The sequence below is a fragment of the Phalacrocorax carbo genome, chromosome 4 (assembly GCF_963921805.1).
Source record: "Phalacrocorax carbo chromosome 4, bPhaCar2.1, whole genome shotgun sequence".
Lineage (NCBI taxonomy): Eukaryota > Metazoa > Chordata > Aves > Suliformes > Phalacrocoracidae > Phalacrocorax > Phalacrocorax carbo.
In genome coordinates, this window is record NC_087516.1 from 83431641 (window position 1) to 83454661 (window position 23021).

The 23021-nt window shown below is 46.7% G+C and overlaps 2 protein-coding genes across 8 annotated transcripts in view; one reads left to right on the plus strand and one right to left on the minus strand.

Annotated features, from left to right (window-relative positions):
- The window catches only part of USO1 (USO1 vesicle transport factor), a 36217-nt gene extending 20811 nt beyond the window's left edge, over positions 1-15406 (minus strand). For 3 of the 6 annotated variants that reach the window (XM_064450757.1, XM_064450756.1, XM_064450754.1), the window contains exons 1-7: positions 15211-15405; positions 14581-14667; positions 14393-14457; positions 8116-8195; positions 2436-2536; positions 441-543; positions 231-286 (exon numbers count right to left, since the gene is read on the minus strand). In XM_064450757.1, the coding sequence (XP_064306827.1) occupies positions 231-286; positions 441-543; positions 2436-2536; positions 8116-8195; positions 14393-14457; positions 14581-14667; positions 15211-15276 (558 nt within the window). In that variant the 5' untranslated portion in view covers positions 15277-15405. Of the gene's footprint in view, positions 1-230; positions 287-440; positions 544-2435; positions 2537-5943; positions 5956-8115; positions 8196-14392; positions 14458-14580; positions 14668-15210 lie in introns of all 6 variants that reach the window. The other 3 variants (XM_064450753.1, XM_064450752.1, XM_064450755.1) reach the window with 2 other exon arrangements.
- A 3038-nt stretch (positions 15407-18444) lies between these two features.
- G3BP2 (G3BP stress granule assembly factor 2) overlaps positions 18445-23021 on the plus strand; it is a 29827-nt gene continuing 25250 nt past the window's right edge. Inside the window, exon 1 of one of the 2 annotated variants that reach the window (XM_064450758.1) lies at positions 18445-18644. The gene's annotated coding sequence lies outside the window, so the exon portion shown is untranslated. The remainder of the gene's footprint in view (positions 18645-23021) is intronic. The other variant, XM_064450759.1, reaches the window with a different exon arrangement.

A 23021-nucleotide genomic window follows, 5' to 3' on the forward strand; every position in this document is an offset into this window, starting at 1 on the left:
CAAGGGTCAACACTTGCATTCAATAAACAGTAACAGTTTGCCTTTCTTACACCACTTGTGGTGAGACATCCAAAAGCCACCTAACGCAACTGAGGAATGAAATACTCCCAATTTGCAACCACAATTTCTTCACATGCATTCGTTTAACTTAATCCAAATTCAGCACAAGTACTAAGCAATGCAATTGACAAGTTACTATTTAATAGGATAAGCTGCCATTCTGTACTTACATCATTTCGTATAACCTCCCTAGAGTCTGCTAGTAAATCCATGAGTCTGGAAACACCTGCAGGAAACATTTTAAGAGAGCATAAAAAAGGTGCAGCTTTCTCATGCTCGAGGTCTTTCCAACACCTTGCTTGAGACTCCTCTAGCCCTCCACCACGATGTTAGCTGAGCTTCCAGCTCCAAGTTTGTCAGCAATAAACTCAACCACTTACCCATAGGGCTGACAAGAATTATTTGCTGCACTTGAGGTCCTTGCTGCTTTAGAAGAGATGTAAGTAGCTTGACTCCAGGCCAACGAACATGGAAATCGAATTCCTGCAAAGATGGGGAGGAGTACATTAAGTAGTGAATTCCTCAGTATTCAGCTTCCTCTTCTAGGTACCCATTATCAATAGACATGAAGCAGGTAAGGAGTTCTATCTCTTGTCAGTTTTTCATCCATGCTATGACATCACATGATCAGCAAGTCACACTGTCCTGTTCCACAGTTTTCTATTTTGTAACAAACATGAACACCCAGCAGCCTCCTTCCCTCTCCCCTCTGGGTGGCTTTCCTAGCTTGCTGCTCTTTCTAATAACCAGTCAGTCCGATCCTCCAGGAATCGGCCCATATTCCCCAGAAATCCAAGAGGGAAAGAAAAGCTCTTTTCTATCTTCTTCCTATTCCCACTTAAAATTGGGTCTAGTCCGCAAGTGAAAGCTCAAGAACTAGTAGTCCACTGATAGACTTAACAACCATAGCAAACACCTGGGCTCCCCAAGTCACCTCAAACTCATTCAGCAGCTAGGGACCAGAGCCACATCTCAGAATCACCTCACAGAGCTTTCATTACTTCTAATCCTGCCGGTTTTAAAGCATCACCTTGATCTAAGCCAGTAGATCACTTATTTGGACAATTGATCTTATTTTAACACTGTTTCTAGTTACAAGTGTGAATAGAGGGCACGTCATCCTTTCCTCAGCACCCACCCTACCTCAGGCACTGGCCAAGATTAACATCTCCGCTCTCCTTGCTGTAGGAGAGCAGCAGTAGCTCATCAGTTTTCTAACCATCTCGCCAAACAAGGTAGATGGTTTATAAAGCTTTTTCTAAAGCTGACTCGTACAGGACAAGTGCTGAACTGCATGACATGTCTAGCAAAGAGAACACTGAACTAAGGCATCTGCAGAGAAAGAGACCGTGTAACTAACATTGCAAGCTTCCAGTTCTGCATAATGCTGTATACGTTTTTATCAAATGCCAATTCTGTGTGAAACTGCACACCAAGCTACTTTCAACAGTCACATAGCCTCACATCTAAGTTTCAGCTGTCTTGAGGACAGACACTTGCTGGCTTGAACTTGCAGATCTCAGATTTGGATCAACATTATCAACAGAACCCTGCCACAAAGTAAAGCCCTCGTCTAAATTTTAACAGATATATCCATCAAGTATATCCTGGATTTTCCTTAAATACATGTTGTATTTCTGCATCTCAGGAATATGTTTATAAGCCAACTTTTCATACTAAGTAGCTTCAAAGGACTGTCAGCCACAAACAGGTTTCAGAAAGATAATTTTACTGACTCCCTAACCATTGACTACAACGCCGTGCTCCTGATCTGCATTTCCATCTACCAAGGCCTAAATTCACCACTCAGTGATCAGCCCCCAGATATAGTGACAACATCTTAATACTGCTGAAAGCATGACCTAAGTTCCATATGGGAAGAGTAAAACATCTTTTTACTCAAGACTGACTACAAAGAAAAAAGTAGAGATACATGTGGCCCTCTCTTTCAAGCATAATCCTGTTCTTTGTTTGGAAACAAAATTTATAACAGTTGTGGATGAATAGGCAGCCCTTGACAATAAAACCATTGGAAACTGAGTTAAACATATGATGTTGATAGAAAGCAATCACCCTTCTACTTGAACTGCATCAGACATTGATATGTTGCTATCAGTTAATGATCATCTGAAGAGTTATCCCTTGTGAGTGACGACAGTTGCTGTCTGTGGAGCAGTCTTCTTACTCTAATCCAGTATCTAAAAACTCTTTCAATGTTACCCTACTTTAAAGGCTGCACTAATGGCATTCATCCAACCCCATGTTGACTATGTCTAAAATACCTGACATATGACATAGGCTTTGCTAGAAAGGCACAAGCCTCCCTATACAGTGCTACTTACCTGTCAGTAACCAGCCATAATACTGTTACTCACCTCCACAAGAGTCAACAGGAGCGTGACATTTTCTTGCTGTTTAATGAAAATCTCTGTGAACTGACTTCCCAAATTATCAACTTGCTTTGGTAAGTTTTCTTCTGTAAGAGTAGAAAATAACGTATTACAACACATGATTAGAATAACTTCAGGTAGTTTGATTTGTATTCTTACTATAATAGGCCCATGGTTGACAAAAAGGTTTAGAGTCACTGCTATAACGTTAATTGAATTATTTTCAAAACAACCAGTGACTAAGCTTTGCACAAAGGAGAAGACCTACACTACTCTAAACGTAATTTTTATGGAGAGGTATTTTGTTCTCGAAGCAGGAGGGAACTAAGAATCTACTAGATTTGATTTCAGCATTCTAAGTATTATTTCCATTTATCATACCAAACCAGATCCACAGTTCTCACCCCCACTGTTGCTTGTTAGAGGTACAATCAAACACACCGAGTGAGCCAAGAATTCAGAGAGAAAAACAGAACCCTCCCAGCAGAGGAGGAGCACAAAGCCTCAGAGTGGCTACTTACACATGCAGCTGAACTGATCCAGTAGAAAAGCTCCTCATAACAACTATTCACCAACATGCAAAAGCAAAGTACGTATCATACTAAGAGGCTTGAAGGAAGCAGTGGGGAATATAAGCTATCTGAAGATAAATGGCTCACACCTTTTTTTGCTTTAGCAATAGGAAAGACGTGAACATCAGGAAAAAAAGAGTAAGCTGGAAACAGATGAGCATCAAAACCTCTCAGTCCTGGAATACGAATTAATTTCAATACAGGAATCAAGTGCCCATCTGATATTTACTCTTCAGTTCTATAGCACTGGGGTAGCATATGATTTATCTTACACCCTTGTTCCATGCATCATTGCTGCACAAAAAAAACCAACGCACAAGTATACCAGAAAGTAGCACAAAACATGCAAACGACATCTCTGCACCACTGCTGTTTTTCTAGGCTAAGTGACAATTTACAAAGCTGTTTCACAAAACGATCATAGGTAGGTACTAGTCATTGGCATAGTTCAAGAACTGCAGTTGAAAAATTGAGGAGGAGCAATCCTAGTTCAAGGGGAATTTTTTATTATACTTCCATTTTGGACAGGAAAAGATGACATGTAAGTCCAGCCCAGGTTCCGAGACCTCAGCTTTGGAACTGCTTAGCAGCAGCTCAGATCAAGTCCCACTCTACAGGGGCTGGAATTCGGTTATACATTACACCATTGGCATATGGAATAAGTCTCACTGAGTTTAAAGAAGAGGTTGGTTCTTTGATTGTGCTCACATCCAACCCCAGCCAAGCACCCCTTTCCCTATAAAGCTTCCCCTGAACAACTTGTTACTTTGCTGCCTTCTCTCTCCATAAGCTCAAGCCCCTCCTGTCCCACAGGGCATGCAGCCACCCTCCCTGCCTTTACTCTGTGTTCTCAGCAGTTCAGAAGGCCCAAGGCTTCACTGAAGAGCCACAAAGGCACTGCTGCTCATCATCTAAATCGGGTTACCCTACAAACCATGCAGATGCACATTCAGCACTGTGACACCATGCCATGCCAGCTGATAAAACCACAGGCAGAGGAACAGCTTGAAGCATAAAGCACAAAATACGTGGTAAAGCTACTGAATTCATGTGGACCAAATCCAAAGGTCCGATTTGGTAAAGTGAAGGCAAAACAAGAATTTTCCTCCTCCTTCAACTGGCGGAATTATAGCCTTAGCAAGGAGTCGCTTAGAAGCCATTAACAACAGAGCAGCTATAAAAAAAAGGTCAAAGACCACACGTAATCTTCAAACTCTTTACACCTTGCTAGGGGTATGACAAAACAGCAATCAAAGGACTACCATAAAAATCCTGGGTTTGGTGCCAATAAAACAGTTTTAATTCAACCAACTCAATACCAACTGTTGGCGAGGGTGATACACTGAAAGCTATCGGTTCATAAAACCTAATTTTTAAGGATTTCCAATACAGAAAGGAGGTTTTTGTTCGGCCTTTCAGACATGAGACAGTAGCTGATCATTTCCCTAGTGTAGTATAGCTATAATCCTGTCCTTAAGCAGGCTTATCAGTAGGTAGCTTACAAGAGGGAGAGAGAAGCAGCAGCAGCCTGATATCAATTTTTAGCTGCAGAAGCTATGAAATACTAACAAGATAAGAGGGAGGACAGACTGTGTGCAAAACTAACTCTAGCCCAAGCATGTAGCATCTAGCAGAACAGAAGTCCAACAGTGAACCCTCTGAAGCTGAGGGGCTTATCAAGTCTGGGTCACTCTTGGTTTACATGAATTAACAAAAAACCCAAACCAGGTGAGCCAACTCCACAAAATTACCATTGCTGCACTTGCTGCTGTAGAATAAAGGGCAACTCAACCAAGAATCACACACAGGTTGCACAGGCTGTAGCTTGCTGCAAACCAAGGAGAGCCTGTACACCTAAACTTAAGTGTCTCTTTCGAAGACACACAAGTTGAAATATTCCGCTTTGAATTTCCCATTGGCTGTGAATGAATATCTTGGCTTTTACCCCAACTGAGCTACAAATATCAAGTGTCTGAGCTATGGATTCCTCCTAATCCCAACTCTTGTCCCTGGCACAAGTTCTGGGTGCTAAGGCAAAACCTGAACAGTATACACAGCTTACATAGCCTCTCACATGTTTTTATTTATTCCAAAAGCTTCACTGTAGTTCAAGATATTTAGGATTCTTCTAATAAAGGGTCAACTTTAAGTTGTCTTTTCCCCCCCCCCCCCTCAACTCTTCCTTTTTCCCATGAGTATTTCTAAATTCTAAAAGAGAGAGGAGCTGGAGAGGAAGAAAGGGGCCAAGCAAAACTGCATCTTCTATTTATGTGGATGCACCACAGACCTTGCAACCGGACTTCTACCCATAATTGGTCTTTCAATATACACATTCACAGGACTCAAATAAAGCTAACTACTTCATCTATTAAGATAAGCTCTTAGTGATTCACTAACAAGCAGCACTGCAAACTAGAATTTCATCTTAAAGAGGTTAAGTGTATTTTGATAAAACCAGTTCAAAAAAAGGAGAATATACAAAGTGTTAGTGGTAACTTATGGTAGAAGTGAACACTTTTAACATGCATTGCTTAACAGACACTGTGAAGGCTGCCTATGTGCAGCGCATTGTTTGTGTCAGAATTCAGGGCTCCTTGGAAACAGAAACTGCAAACTTTAGCCCATTAAAATGCTACCAGTTCTGGAGCTGCGCACTTCGGTGACATCCTAAACAAGAGTTTATCCTTACTACAATCTCTGTAGATCTGCTGGCATTTAACATGCTCAAATCCCATGAGATATTAAATTGGGAAGACACTTCAGCTCCAGAGAAAACTAAGATGACAAAGCAAAAAGCTTTCAGTAAGCTCCAATGCAAGTCTTCACAGTGTCCTTTTTCAACAGCAGCAAGTGTTATGGGTGTAAGTAGCAACTAAGCCTAAAACTAAGTGCCATATTTATATAAGTAAAGGTTCTTTTACCTTCAGAATCATCTGTCAATGCAGACAAAAGAAAAAAACAAGAGAAAGGTTTACAAGTTTACAAGTTGAACAGCACAACCAATAAGTTCAGAGTTTCAAAGTAGCCATCCTAGCTTTCTCCAGCAGCAATTACTCCTTCAGGTAATTCTGGTGGAAGAGGCCAAAGTAAACAACCCCACACCCTTACAACACTGGTGATCACACATATGTACCTCAATTCATCAATTCTTTGCTCTTTGTAAGAGACTGCTAGTAACCTTCTTGTCAAGTACATAATCAAGGGCTCTACCACAAGCATGGATTCACCAGCACCATGAAACTCTGATCTTGTTCAAAACCTCTTTCAAGATGAGGCAGCTGGATGAACAAGGCAAAGAAGGGCAAGTAAGCAAAGCAACAATTTGAGAGATGGTTAGGAATAACAAATCAGAGAGGGATCTCAGCTTGCAAGTAAGTCTCTTGCAGCTACATAACATGATAGAGTTCATTGCAGAAGGCACTGTGAACTGACATAATGCACAACATAATGCCAATATACCGGCAAAACCACTTCACATTGGAGAGCCCTCACCTACTTCCCGTAAGATTATTTACTCACTTAAGGAACCTTTGAAGAAATACCATGGGGTAAATACTGCAGACAAGACTCAATCAGCAGTATCACCTCACATTTTGCCCATTCACAGGAGCAGTTGCACTGCACTACATGTAACGGAAACTGAAAAAATGAGATCAAAGTGCTCTCAAGGAGTACAAACACTCTTGAGGTCCATGGTAAATGCAGAACTTAATGAACCCACAGATATGCAGTCTTAAGTGTAGCCTTCTGCTCACTCCCAACCATAAGTCTGACTGGGTTTTTTTTGACAATCTGGTATGATAGATTTGGATGTACATTCACCAAAAGCAGAATGGATATCCTACAAGCCTTTTAATTTGCTCTTGTTTTCCTACCAAAACCTTTCAAGGCAAGTACACAGCCATTTGGCTTAGATTACTCATTTAAACAGTGATCAAGCCAAGACCTGATTTGCCAATAGGAACAGAGTGGTTTTCAGAACACCTGCAACAAGGCACAGGTGGTACATCAGAAAGGTCAACTCAAGCCCCCACCTGGCTCTACTACACACCCTGGCTTCAGTTTAACAGCCAGTAACCCTTCTGGCAGAGTCACCTACTCAGCAGTTGCCTGCATGACTAACCAGTTCCTGGTCTCCATTCTCCCCAGTGACTGTGGTGAGAGCAAGGGCACACAGGCTCAGCATCTAACAGACATTGCTCTCAGGCTGAGGCCTCCTCCCAGGCTAGCACTTGCACAGCCCTCAGCCAGATCCCATCCCCATTGTTGAGACATCCTTCATATTAGGAACAGGCAAGCTTGGCCTGTCCTGCCCTCCACAAGCCTGCAACTGATATAATCCACAGCTGTTTTACTTGTCAGAACCATCTGTGTCTTCAGTCTGGCAACTCACAGCTCCTTTTGATTCATTTAGTTTTAATAACATTCTCCCTGCCCAAGCCTCATTTGGGTTACTGCTGTCATTTTATTCAGATTACTGATGTTTCTGTGAAATGTGGGGACATTTTTAAGAGCTGTAACCATTTTATTGGCTTTTGAGTCCAGTTTTGATGGCCTATCAAGCAGGCCTTCAAAAGTAAAGGCAGGAGGAACAGCGAGTTTCATAGCCTAGGAATATAATATCTACTTCTACATCTGTCTTGGGAAGGACAGGCAGCATCTTTCTAAAATGCCACAGCAGGGCTAGGAAATAAGGTTTTCAGACCTTCATGTAGCCACATTATCACAGACACCTGAAATAATCTCTCAATATTCTTACTACTTCAGATAGTGTCTCATTTGACAGAGCCACAACTGTCCTTTCCCAATAGCAAAAAAATGACTTCATCTACAAAGTAGAGAAATCACCAATGATTTATCCCATCCCAACCTGGCTGCTGTTCACAGAACCTTTTTTTAAAATAGTCCCAAGAGATCCAGTATAACTTTAATGGAAACTGCAGACAATATTTTTAGCATTGTCATAACAGCTAAAAACAACAAAGCAATTCTCAGCATTAGTAAATCATCGTGCATTATGGTTTATCATTTCAACAACACCCCCAAGCAAAGGACCCTCACAGTTAATACAACTATTACTACCAAGCACTTACCTTGCTCCTCCTCTTCTAGGTCATTCGATATTACATTGTAGAGCGTGTCCAGGGCATAGCCAATTATTTCAGAATCTGAACTGCAAATGAAAGAACCACTTTTCTTTAATGACTTACTTCCAACTACTTACAACACTTTTTTCTACACAGCATTAAGTCAAGCGAGAGGACCAATATTGACAGACCTATTGTAAACAACGTAACCATGAGCTGCCCATCCCCTGAATGGAGTGAAACTCCTTTTCCCAGTTCCATTCTCTCAGGTGGTCCCTTCCAGAAAGTCTGGTCACACAAGATGACCACAGGAGGATTCACAGTAAGCATGAATTCCATTTCCTGAGTCACTCCTCCCAACCTGCTCATGAAGTGTACAAGGGAAGATCTCTGGGAGGGATGCAGACCCCTTCACAGAAAGCCACCCAACAAAGCTGTAGACAAGCTTCAGCAGCATTGCAAGGGAATACCCTCCCCACTACCCCATCAGCAACAACCAGGAGCCAAACACTTGCACTCCACATGAATGCAATGACAACAGCTGTGGATTCTCCTCAACAGGCCAGCCTCCCTGTCACCAACTCAGACTACACCCAGTTATTATGGGTTTTTCAACTCCAAGCTGCTGGGCAGCCAGTCGAACCCCAAAGCATTAGTTCACCTACTTCCACCAAGACTCTTCTCTTATTAAGCCCTGCTTTAGGAGACACACGTTTCTTCTACTTTATGAAGACCAAAAAATCTGTAAATCCTATGCTACAACAAAGACAGTGCGAGAGTATGCTGGGGGTATAAGTGCTTGAGTAAGTTTGTACTTACTACAATAAGTACATGTTTTTACTGCTTAATTTTTTGTTCATAAACCAGAAAAGTATGAAAGCAGAGCTGATCAAAAAACCAAGGAAAATAAAACCTAACATCACAAAGGAAGGCACCTCAGAGTGCTTGAGGACACACCTCACAGCTATTTTCATGTCTAGCCCAAGCATCAGAAGAATAGTCAAAACAGACTTCTCATTCAAACCTCCAAGTATTTGCTTCCACTAATCCAAGGCACATGAAGTAAGGCCTCCACAGCAAAGAAATTTGTGTTTTAAGAAGCTACTGGGCCAGTTCAGAGCAGAGGCTTAAAAACAACCTAACCAAGCCTGAAAGCCAAGCCTTAACTGAGGCCAGCTATCTCTAGTCAACCACTAAAGATGACAGACCTCTAGCAGTTGTTGCAACCAAGAAAACAAGAGGTGCCTCAAGGTGATCCACCAGCTTTGAGAATACAGAATGGAGCAATCCATACCTGCATGTCTTGCATCACTACCACAAGGGCTTTAGCAAGCTGTATAAGTGACACCTCACCTCCCTTTCTACAAGTCTCACAGTAAATCAAAAGCTAGAAATCATCAGAGATCTGTGCGATTTGTTCTTTCACATCACATTTACAACTGAATCCTTGTCCTGCCAATGTCCTCCCAGGACCCACGTTTTTCCTGTGTGCCACTCAACTCATACCACCTGCTTTTAAGCTGGGTTGTAATGAAACAAAAGGGGAAGATTATCTCCTCCCTCTTCCAAACTGTTTATCAAAGTACAGGAAGCTTTTAGTCCATGCAAACAGTCTCATCCAGCAGGTACACACAGATTTCCAGCCTGCTTATATTTGCCTTTTAAGATATTTTTATTTCTTCAACGCAACACTACCAAGCCTATGGTTTCCTTTTCATGTAACAAACAATTCCACATCTGAAAAAACACATAGAAATTATTTCCTGGAGACTTAAAGAAAACACAAAGCTGCAGCCTTGCTTTTCCTTTACCTTGTTAGGGAAATAACAGCAGCTACAAAAGACTAAGCAAATTTTATGCGTATGTGGGAAAAGCAGGCCTTGTTTCACTTGTCTAAAGAGGAACATACCACAAAATGAGGCCAGCAGCATCCTGTCTTTGCTGTTCACTGCCTTGCTACTATCTGCTGTTCACCATACATTTTTATTCTAGTCAGACCAAAGCTGTGCAGCTTTTGCTCTGTTTTAGAAATCAGTCAAGAAATAAGACTAGTAAAAGATACAGCCTTCACGCAATGTAACACTCCCACCTAAGCCACCTCAGGCATCTTCCCTCCTCCAGTTGTGCTTTTATGTGGCACCCGACCAAGATGTCAGTGCACCACTCCCCTAAGTTCAAACAACTGCAGAGAAGGCACCGATGTATTTTTTTGTCCAGGCAGGATGTCTCAACATTGCTTTTAACTTTTCTTCTCAAATTATGGCATTTCACTGTCAAAATAGAGGCAAGCATCATCTATATGGTCAAGACAAGCATGGCAAAGCAGAGTGCTTCTATCATGTCTTCAATCACAGCATGCCTAGAAAGGAGGGTGATTTGTACCCCTAAAAACTCAAGTCAGACAAGACTTGAGGGGTAATAAGATTTGTATTTCCTCTTACATAAGTTTTGAGAAGCATATTACAATTTGAAAATTTGGAGCTAATAGCAGATCAACAACTGAGGTTTGTGCCTTAATAAAGTAAGGTTTCTCTTAAGTCCCTATTAGGTTTTCAACTATTACAATCGTCACACTGAAATGTGAAAAATCTTGTTATGTATGTAGAACCAAAGCAATTAAGGATGAAGTTGACTTCACTCTAGTGTCTCCTCCAACACCAACAGTTAGTGGTACTGGCCTGTTCCATAGTCAACACCAATTTTTTTTCAAAATAATCCCTGGTAGGATGTGGCAACATCTAAGACAGCAAGTCAGGAAAAGTCCTCTAGTAGATCACATTTTCTGCTTCATATTACAAAATAAACAGATGGCGTAAGAACACTGGAACATTTAGAGGCTGACTCAGGAGAGTTACAAGGCTCCAGGATGGCAGATGTGCAGAGCTCAAACACTAGTGAAAGAAGGCAGTTTTCTACAGAAGAAGTCTTAAGTACTCGGGCAGGAGATAGAGCTTAAGACAGTTTATAGTGGAATGCAATGTTCATTTAAGAGACAAAAGTGGTGTATTTCTGTTCCAGGATAAAGGCTGTAAATAATTCCAAGCAATGGTATAATATGTGAGGACAAATGACAATAAGCCTCAGAAACACTCACCATTTCAGCACAGCCACACAAACAAAGCCTTTTCCCTACTCAAGTTAGATGAAGATGTACATCCCTCTCACTTTGTGCTAACAGCTTCAGAATTAAGTAAATATCAGCATGCCTTATAACAAACATAAAACAAGTGCAATTCATTACCAGGGAAGCAAGCAGATGATTAGCACAGCAACCAGGCTGCATATGCAAGGAAGAAAAAACTACTACAGAGCCAATACAGTACTTGGACTGATCACTTCAAATCATAAGAGAAAGAAGCAGTGAATCACCAAAATCAGGAGATGCACCAGATACCAGAGACAGCTACTTTTTTACTGAAGGGCTACATGAATAATAGCTAATAATTCTCAGAAAAGCTAGGAGTTGTGCTATCATACTTGGCTGAGAAGGTCTTAAAATCAAATTACTTTATTGGATACTGGTCTTACAATGAGCTTGTTTGCATTAGGAAATAATATCTCACCAGTAAAGTTACTTCAGTTTTTCATATTACTATTACATATTCCAGTAGGAAAAATGCTGCTGAAGATCAAACAGTTGTGCATCTTTAACTATTCAATTCATTTTTGGTAAATATACAATAGGAAAGCATGTTTGTGCTTGTCACTGTTCTCACATTACGCTACTCTGTACAACAGCCATCCACTCCACACAGGCACTCAGGCTCTCAGAATTCAGAGAACCCTGCCTGCTGCTGGCTCCTCCCCCATAATTCTTTCTACCCAAACACCCCATCCCTGCAAAAAAAGGCTGAAGAGCAGTTTAAGCCTCACCTGACAGAGCCTAACCAAGCCCTGCTTCTACTCAACTGCAAATTAAGAGGGGAATCCCATGCATGATATTCACTATCTGATGCGCACAAAAACACAGCAACTATGGGTGTACATCTAAGCCAACAGGCAGATAGGTGTGTAACACCTCCTGTCAGTGAAGTAACAGTCAGCAGCTTCATAGCCAAAAAGCTTCACGTCAGGACCTCAGTCACCCATCTTCAGGCCAACCTAATAATCACTGAAAAAGCATACTTCCCTAAAGCTAAGCTACAGAGGAAAATAGAAGTCACTATTTTGCCTTCAGCATACTCTTCTCCTGGTCCTTCTGTACTTCTAAATCAAATTCAACCTTCTGTAATGTTAACCACTAGAGCACCACAGTCAAGGTACACGACCAACACAGGCGAGTCACTCACATGACTACAGCAACATGTGAGAAGACAACTTGAGTCAATCTTTGACTTCCGTTTTCTCTGAAGTTGCATTGCTGCTTCTCAAAAATAATCTTCAACAGCTTCAACAGAAAATAAAGCAGAGAAGGGCAGGAGGAGCCAGCGAGTATTTTCCACTTCTGCAAGAAGCTTCAGGGCACCAGCAGCAGACACTGGAAAGGCCCAAAGATCAGACCCAGGGGCACACACTGAAACAGCCACAACAGCACTGTCCTCTGCCCAACAGCCATCCTTGCCAGTTCAATACCCTAGTCACACCGGGGACAGCTGAGCCTGCGACTCGTTTGTCAACCTGTTTTTCAGATGAGCTGGCTTTCATTTCTATTCCCACAACTGAGTCCCCAAAGCCTCACCCCTACCGACACCAAATGGTGCACTCACACCACCTCTAACATATACCTGAACTTATCAGGCACAGGGGACTACAACTAGAGCCAGCTGATGTGCAGGTACACCATCAAGCCAACAACAGGACATCAGTCTGTCTACATTTTGTATAAGACAGGATTTTTTCACCTGAAAACCCAAAAGCCAGAAAGATATTTTGAACCGCAGCCTGCATCACAGAAGACATCTGCACAGAGGCCCAGCACACAAATTCCAAAGGGACAACTGGAGCCTCAAAAGCGGGGACGCTCTCCAGTTCCTGACCTGAAGGGTCCAGGCTGGCATCAAAAAGGGAAGGAGATCAGCAGAGTCCTGCATCCCTTCTCAAAGTTCAAATCTGGCCTCAAGAGCTGCTAAGTGGATGAAAGCAGGCTCCTTGACCTCATTTTTGAAGGGCTTCCCTCTGAAGTTAGTAACAGTTATTCCTATAACCTTCCCTCTTACTGTTTGCATCCTACAAGTTGCTCACAGGCCAGGCATGCATTTTTAACTACCCAGCCAACAGAATAGCAGTAACAGTAATGTAGACACCAGCCCTATACCTCCTTCCCAGGCAGCATAACTGGCCAGGCAAGAAGGCCACCAGCAGCCTTCAGTTCAGCACTGGAGTTTCTTGTCCTACATACATAAGCTGAGCAAGTAGCCTCTCCTTCTAGACACTGAACTGCTGCTTTCCTAGTTCTCCTTTGTCTTGACATTAGAAGACACACTCCTGCTTCCTCTGTACGCACATAAGTATGCCACATATGCCCTTAAGACTGGGGGTTTTTATATATTATTTACAAGCTTTACATTCAAATCCAGATGGAAAGACTGTCACAGTGCACATGCCTGCCCAGGCTCCAAGAAGAGGCACTATTTGAAGCTCAAAGCAGAGCACTGCAAACAGGTCCCAACTTACAACACGCAGGTACTACCAGGTACAGGAACGCCATCAATTGCAAAACAGGATGGATAGCAAAGATGTTTTAAATGCTGGATTGCACAAGTACTACATTCCAGTCCACAAAATGTACTTAGAGTAGTGCTGTCTGTCTTAGCAGCCCCCAGAAAGCCCAGCTCTCCTATTTACTTGAGCCCTTCAAGGCAAATGCCTGCATTACTCCATGACAGAATTACTCTACCAATTCATCTGATGACACACATCTGAGAAAACACACATTTGCTGACCTCATTCGTTTCCTCATGTTTCTGTCTAATGCACCTTTTGCCCACAGTTGCATTTGGGCTGTTTCAAATACTCTATTTCTTTAATATTGTCATTTCTGTTTTGCCTTTCCCCAGCAGTGGAAACTGACCACTGCAATACATCGAGGTACACTTTGGTACCACCATTACTCTAGCACTGGTCTTTCTGTCCCTCTCATCCATCTTCCTGCAATTCGGAATTTCACCTCTGCATGATTAGGTCTGTCATCATAAAAAGCCACCATGACAGAAGGGTTACTGGAAACCCAGGTGCCCTCCTGGCTTCACCAGTACAGAGCGAAGCCCATGTCTGTCAGTTTCAGCAGCAGAGAAGGGCCAGGTTATCAGCTGGAGGTGGCTGTAAAAGCCAGCACCACACTTACCGGTCTGTCTGAAGAACATGGATGAGATGCTCCATAGCCTGGATGCCCACCTCCAACCTGTACTTCTGTTTGGAGAAAGATGGACAGATGGACAACTGTCAAACCCAAAGGCCAAAGAAAGCTTCTTAAGCAACACATTGCAAAACCATTCCAAACCCACATGGCTCTTGAGGCAGTGCAGTACTTACCTTCGATAATGATTTGAGAGCACGTACAGCATCCCTTCGGTCATCCAGTAAAGTGGAAGAAGCTACTCGGTCACACAACTTCTGAATCTGGAAACGTGCAAGGCAGGTGTGATCAGAGATGACAGGCCACGACTACACGACAGAATCCAGAAACTCCGCGCAGTCTGAGTTCAGCAATGGCGGGGCAGCGCTGCGAGTTCGCCACCGTCTAGCAACAACCTCACGTCTCGGAGCAGCGTAGGGCGCTGCACCTCCCGGCCGCCAGAGCAGCCCCCGGGGCGCGGGGCTTCCCCGGGCTGCCCGGCCCCAGCGCGGAGCCGGCCCGGCCGCGGCCGACCTCAGGCGCAGGGGCTCGGGGAAGGGCGCTGCCCGCCCCGGCCCCATCTGACAGCCGGCCGCCCGGCCTCGCTCCCGACGGCGCAGGCCGAGCTGTCACCGCCCGCTGCGGCGGGCACCGGGGCCCGCACACCCACCGCCCCGCGGGGAGCGGCCCCGGCAGCGCTGCGGGCCGTGCCGCCGGGAACAACCCGCGGGCAGGGCCGAGCCGTGGGGCGGCCCCGCTCCCCGCGGACACCCCGCCGCAGGCGGCAACAGCTAGGCCCCGCCGGGCTGCGGCCCAGCCCCGCTCACCGTCTCGGCGCCGGAGGGCTGCGGCCCGGCGCTGGGGCCGCCCATGACGCCCCGCAAGAAGTTCATGGCGGCGCGGCTGGGCTGGGCTGGGCGCAGCCAGCGGAGCTCGCCCCGCGCCCCCGCACCGACCCGCCACGGACGCGACCCCGCGCCTGCGCCCCGACGTGGCGTCGACGTGGCCGCCGCCGGGCGGGGGGCGGGACCGGGAGCCACGCCCCAGGGCCACGCCTCCTCAGGCCCGCCCGCAACCAGCGCCCCCGGGCGGCCTGGCGGACCCCGCCGGCGGTTCCCAGGGGCGCGGCGCCCCACCCCGACCTACTCCTCCATCCCACCCCGCCCTCATCATCATCATCTTCAGCCTCACTTGGCTCCGAGGTGCGGCAGAGCACGGGGAGGGAGCTCAGGCCGCCCTCCCAGATCCGTCCCAGCTGATGACACTCTTGGCCATTCCTGTTCACCACCCACATCTCCACTTCCACTTCTCACTGGGGGGAAACAAATAACAAACAGCTCTGAAAACCTCATCCATTAGCAGCGGGTTTTGTTACATATTTGCTCAAACCGAGCAGCAGATCCCCAGGGGCTGCAGACATTTTACCTGCCCAAAACCTCAGCCCAGCCCACCCCCATAACCCAGATCCCCCTGCACCTCAGGGCTTGCGCATGCAGAACAACCCCAAGATTAACCCTGAGGCTCCAGTTTCAGAAATGGCATTTGCTTAGTATGGGAAAGACCAACGTGACACTAACTCCTCACTAGAAAAAAATTTATAGTATATTTTTGGAACACCACCAGCTCAGTGAGAAACAGCACCTTAGCCAGACACCCATGACAGTTCAGTGAAGGGAAGAGCACTAAGCACTTACATTTCTTGCAGATGCTGAGTCTCCCCTCGCTGGGTGCTGCTGCAGCGCTTCCTGCATTCCTGCTGAGGAACAACAGCCAAGAACCAGCACTCCAGACACTTCGGGCACTGCATCTGCACCTCAGCTCCCAGCCTGACGCAGCCCTCCGGATGGTTTCCACTGGGGTTTCTCATTTGGTATTACTTTACTTTTTCTGCATATCACATTACAGCAAGTTTTATAGCAACAATAGCAAATTAGCACAGAAAGGACCTGATCATGTTAATGGGGACTAAAACTAGGTGGGGTTTTTTAGGCAGAAAACCCCTCTCACATCACAACTTTAAGGGCTTTGGAGATTCTTTTCCCCATCAACTAAAGAATAAAATGACTAATATCATTTAAGCAATGTAACTGAAGCTAAACATTTACTCTTCCTGTACTCTACAATCCACAGTTTCCTCCCCCATCAAAAGACACCAAAAATCACTGCATTTCTCTAAGAAGTTGCAATATCACTGCAGTCACTACTAAATAGGCGCTTTCATTCATTTCTAGCTGCAGTTCTTGTAGCATCAAAAATGAATTTCAGGGCACCTGCAGTCCTTAAGCAGCTACACAGGTTCTTGGATGCAGCAGACCCTTCAGCCTAATAGGAAGATGCAGAGCAGTCTCATCTCACCTCTGCAATACTTATCACACCCACCCCCATAATTCATCTCACCTGCACCACATTCTCTGAGGGAAGCACCTTTTCAAAGCACCTGCTTTTTCCCCCACATGACCTTCCATAATGGGCAAGGACATGCAAACTTCCTCTAAAACCAGATTTCTCCAGTGCTCTGCTGTGCCACTGGGAACGAACCAAAACAACCTAGCTTTCATTTTTCCACCAACCCTGTTTTTCCCCCTGCACAAACACCACCTGGCTTGGACAGCAGAGGATTCCTGCCTTGCTGGGCAGTAAGGAGAGCTCCCTGATAAAGAAAATAACCAAGTGCTTTACAGCAAACACAGCCATGTCAGCAGTTTCACGAGCTGCACAAGGACAAAGCCAGCCCGCAGTCACAGCTCACACCTAACCGTGCCTTCCCTCCACCCTCCCCCCAAGGCAACACAGCAGGTTGCACCCCGAGGGGCTGTGCAGCGCTGACACCCTTTACCCATTGCCCTTTTCCCACAGCAAATTGATCCAACAGAGCTGAGCTGGAGCCAGCTCACACACAGCTGTCCCAGCCTGCAGTTGCTAGATACCCTCTCACACCTCATTGCCCACTAGCAGAAAAACAGGGTTCTTCAGAAAAAAAGAAATCTTGATCTTCAGTGAAACAGCTTTGGGTACCATAAAGGCTAAGAATCCCCCCTTCCCCATGAGGTGGTTCAAGTTATTTACCTTCCTGGGCCTGTGGCAGACACACACCAGAACCCACCAGAAACATGCAAGCCAGGCACAAGGAGACACCAGCCCTCACCGAAGGAAAAAACATCTGAAACCAGGTTCTCCCACAAAACAAAGTTCTTTATTTCAAAGTCTTCCATCATTACACACACAGCCTTACAGAATTAGAGTTGGTTTTTTCTGATGAAGATATTTGACATGCCCCGACTGCTGAAGGCATTTGCACCTCAGCAGTCCGACACCTTGCAGTCCGCGGGACAAGGCAGAGTCTTCTCAGAGACAGAGCCTGGGGACACAGCCCATTGCAGGGTCCCGCCTCGGTCGCTTCAGGAAGGAATTAGTTGACATGTGACACACGATCGTTATTTCAGATCCCACCATAACACCAGTATCTATTTCAGGGAGGAGCGCTGAACTCTTGAGTTACGAGTAGAGGAGAACCTCCGCGCGGGAACACCGCCGCAGACCCGCGCCCTGCAGGTCGCCGCAGCCCACCGTGCAGCGCGGGCCGCCGCGGGCGGGCCGAGGACGCCCACCCGCGGAAGTGAGGTGAGAGGAGCGGGACGCCCCGGTAACCCCAGGGAGCTCACTGCCCGCGGGCCCCGCCCGCCCTACCGGCACCCCTGCCCGGGCTGTGCCGCGGCCGGCGGCGCACACGTACCTCCGGCGGTACCGGGGGAGGGAGAACGCTCGCGAAGGTCCTGCGATAGCTGCGGCACGGGCACCGGCGCCTGACACCCAGCAGAGCGGTTACCTGCCGCCATTAAGAGCAGCTCGCCCCGCCCACCTTCTCCCGGCGGGAAGCGCGCGCTCCGGCTGGCGTCACCGCGGAAGCGCGGCGACGATTGGCTGAGCGGGCACGGAGGGAGCCCCGCTCCGCCCTGCGCGAGCAGACCGCAGACAATGGGGGCTGAGCACACGCGCCCGCCCCGCCCCCTCTCGCGGCCCCTCCCGCCCCGTCTCTCCGCGCAGGCGCGCAGGCACGCACGCACAGGCACGCGCGCACGGGCGCCCCGGCCGCCCCTCCCCCGCCCGGCCGTGACATCGCCGCCGCCGCCGCCGCGCCCCGGCCGCCCGCGCCGCCCCGCCCCCGCCGCGGGACACGCCGAAGGACACGCCCGCCGCTCCCGACGCCCAGCAGGCCCCGGGGGACGCGCCCCGGCCCCGCGCACCCGGACCTCTTCCCTAGGTGAGCGGTGAGAGATCGGGGATAGGCCCCACCGCCAGGGCGGGCGGGCGGCGGTTTAACGGTCGTGCGGCTGAGGGGAGCGGCGCGCGGCGGGCGGCAGCGCCCTACGGCCTGGTCCTGTCCTCTGTCGCCCGCCCCTGCCGGGCTGGGCCGCTGGGGCCCGGCCCGGCTCCGAGCCCGCTGCGAGGCGGCGGCGGCGGGGGGGGCTTTTGTTCGCCGTCACCTTGGCGGCACGGCGCAGCGCGGCGCCCGCCGGCCATCGCTCCATGCCTGGCGGCGGGGGGACGCTGCGGAGAAGCGCCCCCGGCCCTGCCCCGCTGGGCGCTGGCTGCGGCGCCGGGCCCCGCGCCCGCCTGTCCCCCGGCCGGCCTCGCGCCTCGCCTCCCGGGGGCCCCCGGAGCCGTCCGGGTTTGCGCGCGGGCGGGATGCCGCTCCCTGGCCTGGCTTGCGCTGCAGAGCCGACCTCAGTTTCCCATCGCGGCCCGGCGACCCCTCCTCTTCTTTTACCCGTCGGTACTGCGGTGGCATCGCTGGCTGCAAGACCTCTCCCAGCTCTGCGGACCTCGCCTTCTCCGCCTCCTCCTTCCCCAGTCGCAACCTGAGCTTCCCTGTTTTCACATGTAATATGGCTGAAGTTGTTGCGAGCACCTTTTATTCTGCAGATCTGGATGCCTCGAGTAGATCTTCTCCGGGCTTCCCTCACTTGTCTTCCAAGCTGAGCTCGATGTGCTCTCCTTAGCCTTGGAGGGCTAAAGCAGAGGTCATTGCAGTCCCAGCCTGAGCACACAGAAGCGTCCCCACCACAAAGCTCTTAAATCCCTTGGTTAGTGAGGTTACCCTGGATCTTGAGCTCCCTGCCAAGTACCGCTCTGTGAAAGAACTAACGCAGTAGAGAGTGACCAAATATGAGATTATTGTTTGGTTTCAACCAGAAAGACTTAGTCGGCCCTATAGGTTTTGTTATTGTGGCCTTCCGTGTGGGTTTGGCAGTTCCCGAACCCTCTGTTGTATCCTAGGCATTTCAAGTGTTCTGCTTTGCTACAGAAAGAAGCGTAAAGATACCCAAGATATTTTTGAACTGCTAAGAAGTAGGGTAAGTTATTTTGCTCTGTGCTCAGTCCTTGTGCAGGTAGGCTACTTATACGCAACCTGTATGTATAAAGCCAGCGCAGTATTGTTTGGTCTGTAATGGAATAGAGGAATACGAGGGGAAAGATACCCTCTCTCAGTAAGCATTTATTTTTTGGTAGAAAGCACTCTCTGCTGTCTCAGATATCTCAGGTTTTTTTCTTCTTTTCTGTTACGGACACTTTTAATTAGGGACTAGTAGCAAAATGAAGATCAGTGACCGCCTTACAAGAAATGGTTGCTCTGCAGCAGAGGCCGTGCCGTCCTGCTCAGTGCTGTGCGGCAGGCTTCACGTGAAGTAATATAGAGGAGGCGCTGCTATGTACACCCGAGCTCCTGAGGGTAGGATAGCTCTATTATCATAGCACCTAGGGGCTGTCAGCTTGCATTCTGAGCCGAGGTGTTGGTACTGACAAACTGGTATAGCTTCTGTTAATTCATCATTAACGAGGCGTTCTGTATTCATTGTGATTCTAAGTATGCCTACAGGGCCATACCTGCCCTAGGAAAGCCTTCTCATTCTTAAGGATTCCTTCTTGTTGTGGACTCTGGTAGCTTGGGTCTAAGAGACTAATCTTGGTTTACCATTTGAAATGCTCTTGTAATGTTCTAATTGGCAGATGCGGGCTCAACGTGTGGGATTATGATCTGGATTTTATGATTTTTTCCATTAGCAGAATGTCTGTGATAGCCAGCTTAAGCTGAAGAGGAAACAGAAGGAGCTGACCATCCAGGCTACTTATCTGCTGGTGTCCTTATGAATAAAATGTTTTCCTTTCTGGAACTGAAGTTTAAAAGGATACATCTATGGTCACACTTAAGGAATATTTTAGAGTGCTAAAAATATGCTGAGGAAATACAGCATCTTAATGCACAGTGTTGATTTTGAGTCTGCCTTCTTACTGTAGCAGTTGTGACACTGGATGTCATTTCTTTTGAGACTATTTGACAAATGAAGAACTGCATTGCAACTCAAGGAACATGTGAAAAGATTAATATGTCAGAGTAGTAGGTATATCGGATGAGGTACCAGAAGAAAGGGACCGAACCTGGCTTTGGATGATGACGGAGGGATGGAGAGAGATGCCGTGGCTTCCCCAGAACAGGGGTGCCATTAGCCGCAGTTGCTATTGTTATTGCTGTTCGGGTGGGTGTCATCTCTTTTGCATAGTGCAGCTTAACTGCCCAGAAGATGCTCCCCTATAGTGGTCATGCCCCTAAAATATGGGGTGCTACTGAGGTCCTCTCAAAAAAAAAAAGGAAAAACAAAAAACAACACCCAAACAAAAAACTGCTTCCGTGCTGTGCCTTGGGGCTGGGCCGATTCCGTTTGTAGCAGATTAGGTGAAAGAGATGATAAAGTAAAGGGATTCTGGTAGATTATACAGGTTTGCTGGCCCTTACTGCAGATGGCGGATGATCTGAGTGCTTACCTCGCAAAGCACTCAAGAGAAAAGGTGGTTTCAGTACCGATCTGGGTTGTTTGGGACTTTCAATTGCTCTTTCAGTATTTTTTCACTTCAGTTGATGCTTATTTTACTTTACCATGGACTACTCGCCAGCCATTGCTGCAGGGCTCTATTACAGGTGCCCTGGCTTGTGCCACTGGACTGTGAGTTGCCATTTGTTTTTTTTTAGCTTTATTCAAGGTGCAGGTGCTCACACAATGTGTTGCAGAGGTGGGATCTCGGAGTCAGCCTTATGGATAGTAGTGGTAGCAGGCACCCTCCTGAAGGCGTTATTTGTTCGTCTACAATTGGAAATGCTGTTTAGAAGTGATAATCTGGATTTAGGAGAAACCTGTCCAAGGTTGTGAAAGCTGCTTTCCCCTTCCGTTTTGTTTTCCCTCTGCTCCTGTGGTTTGGAAGAGGCACGGTGTCCCTCGTGGCTTTGCCTAGCATGCTCCCTGTGTGGGGAGCATCTTTCTAAGTTGCAAGATCATTTTGCCCAATTTTAGTTTTGGTGTAAGTGGTATATTCAAATCTGATCAGCAGCTTGGACACGAGTTGCCAACTTGTGGATTTAAGAACAAGCCACGCTGTTGCAAATGTATGTAAAACTAGAGCTCGATGACTGTGCGCCTTTAGTCATGAACAAATTGTTCTGTGGAAGAATTGTGCAGAGGACGAAATTTGCTTATCAATAAAACAAAATATTTTACTTGCACATAATTTTTTAGGAGAACAAATGGTGAGGCCTGTGTCTCCCTCGCAGACCTTAAAAGTTTGTCTTGATGGAGGTTACCGTCACGTGCACGAGACACTTTCTCAAGCTCCTGTCAGAACTTAGTTAAGCTTTTTTTTTTTTTTTTTTTTTTTAATTAAGTAAAATTGGTGAAGCAGCCACACAGCGTCACTGTCGTTGGTCTGTCTTGGAACAGGATGGAGGTGGCTTTGAACTGTCTCTTTTGGCAAAACCAGAGACTTTGTGCCAAAGGCCAAAGCATGTTCTCTGGATACCTGAATTTGAGCACGTACACCACCGTTCTGCAGCTAAATCGTCACCTCAGGTAACTGAACGCCTTGCCACAGATGCCTAGTCACACTTCCTTTCTCTACAGGATAAGGGAAATAATAATGAGAAAGCTTACATATATTTTAGGGGAAAAAAGGCTTCTGTAATATAAGAGCTGCTTATTGAGCAAGGTGCATGCCAGTGAACATTTTGACTGGTCAGTGCACAGTGGCCTTCAGTACATCATCAGAAACAAATTACTGCTGCCCTCCTGTGCAAAGTGATGGGTGAAAGGTTGGGTTTGTTTAGGTTAGGGGTTTTTTATATATATAGTTGAGAAAGTGACCAAAACAGTTTAATAAATACCATTTTATGTATGAAGATGATTACAGGCTGAGTGAATTTCCATGCTATTCATTCAGTGTGGACTTGAGAAATTATTGTAGCAGTTGGTTCCCAAATAGTTCAGCATAACTGTCCTAACATGAGCGGTGTCTCCTCCTTTTAGCCCTTAACAGTTTCATCTTCTTGCAGAGGCTAACTTCTTAGTTTATTTGTCACGGCTGGCATTTGTTATCCTGGGCTATGGAAAGCTGGTTTTTGCAGAGCTGAGGAAAGTCTGTAACAATCTTGTACCACAATGGAACAGAATGTAGCTGGGATATTGGCACAAAGTGGAACGAATGTTACCATTTATTTTCAGCACTGTCCTGCAGTTGTGCTTGATGTTGCTCTTCTGAGGAAAATAGCCTTTCTGCTTTTGTGCGTTTGCTTATCTTTGCACGCAAATAACAA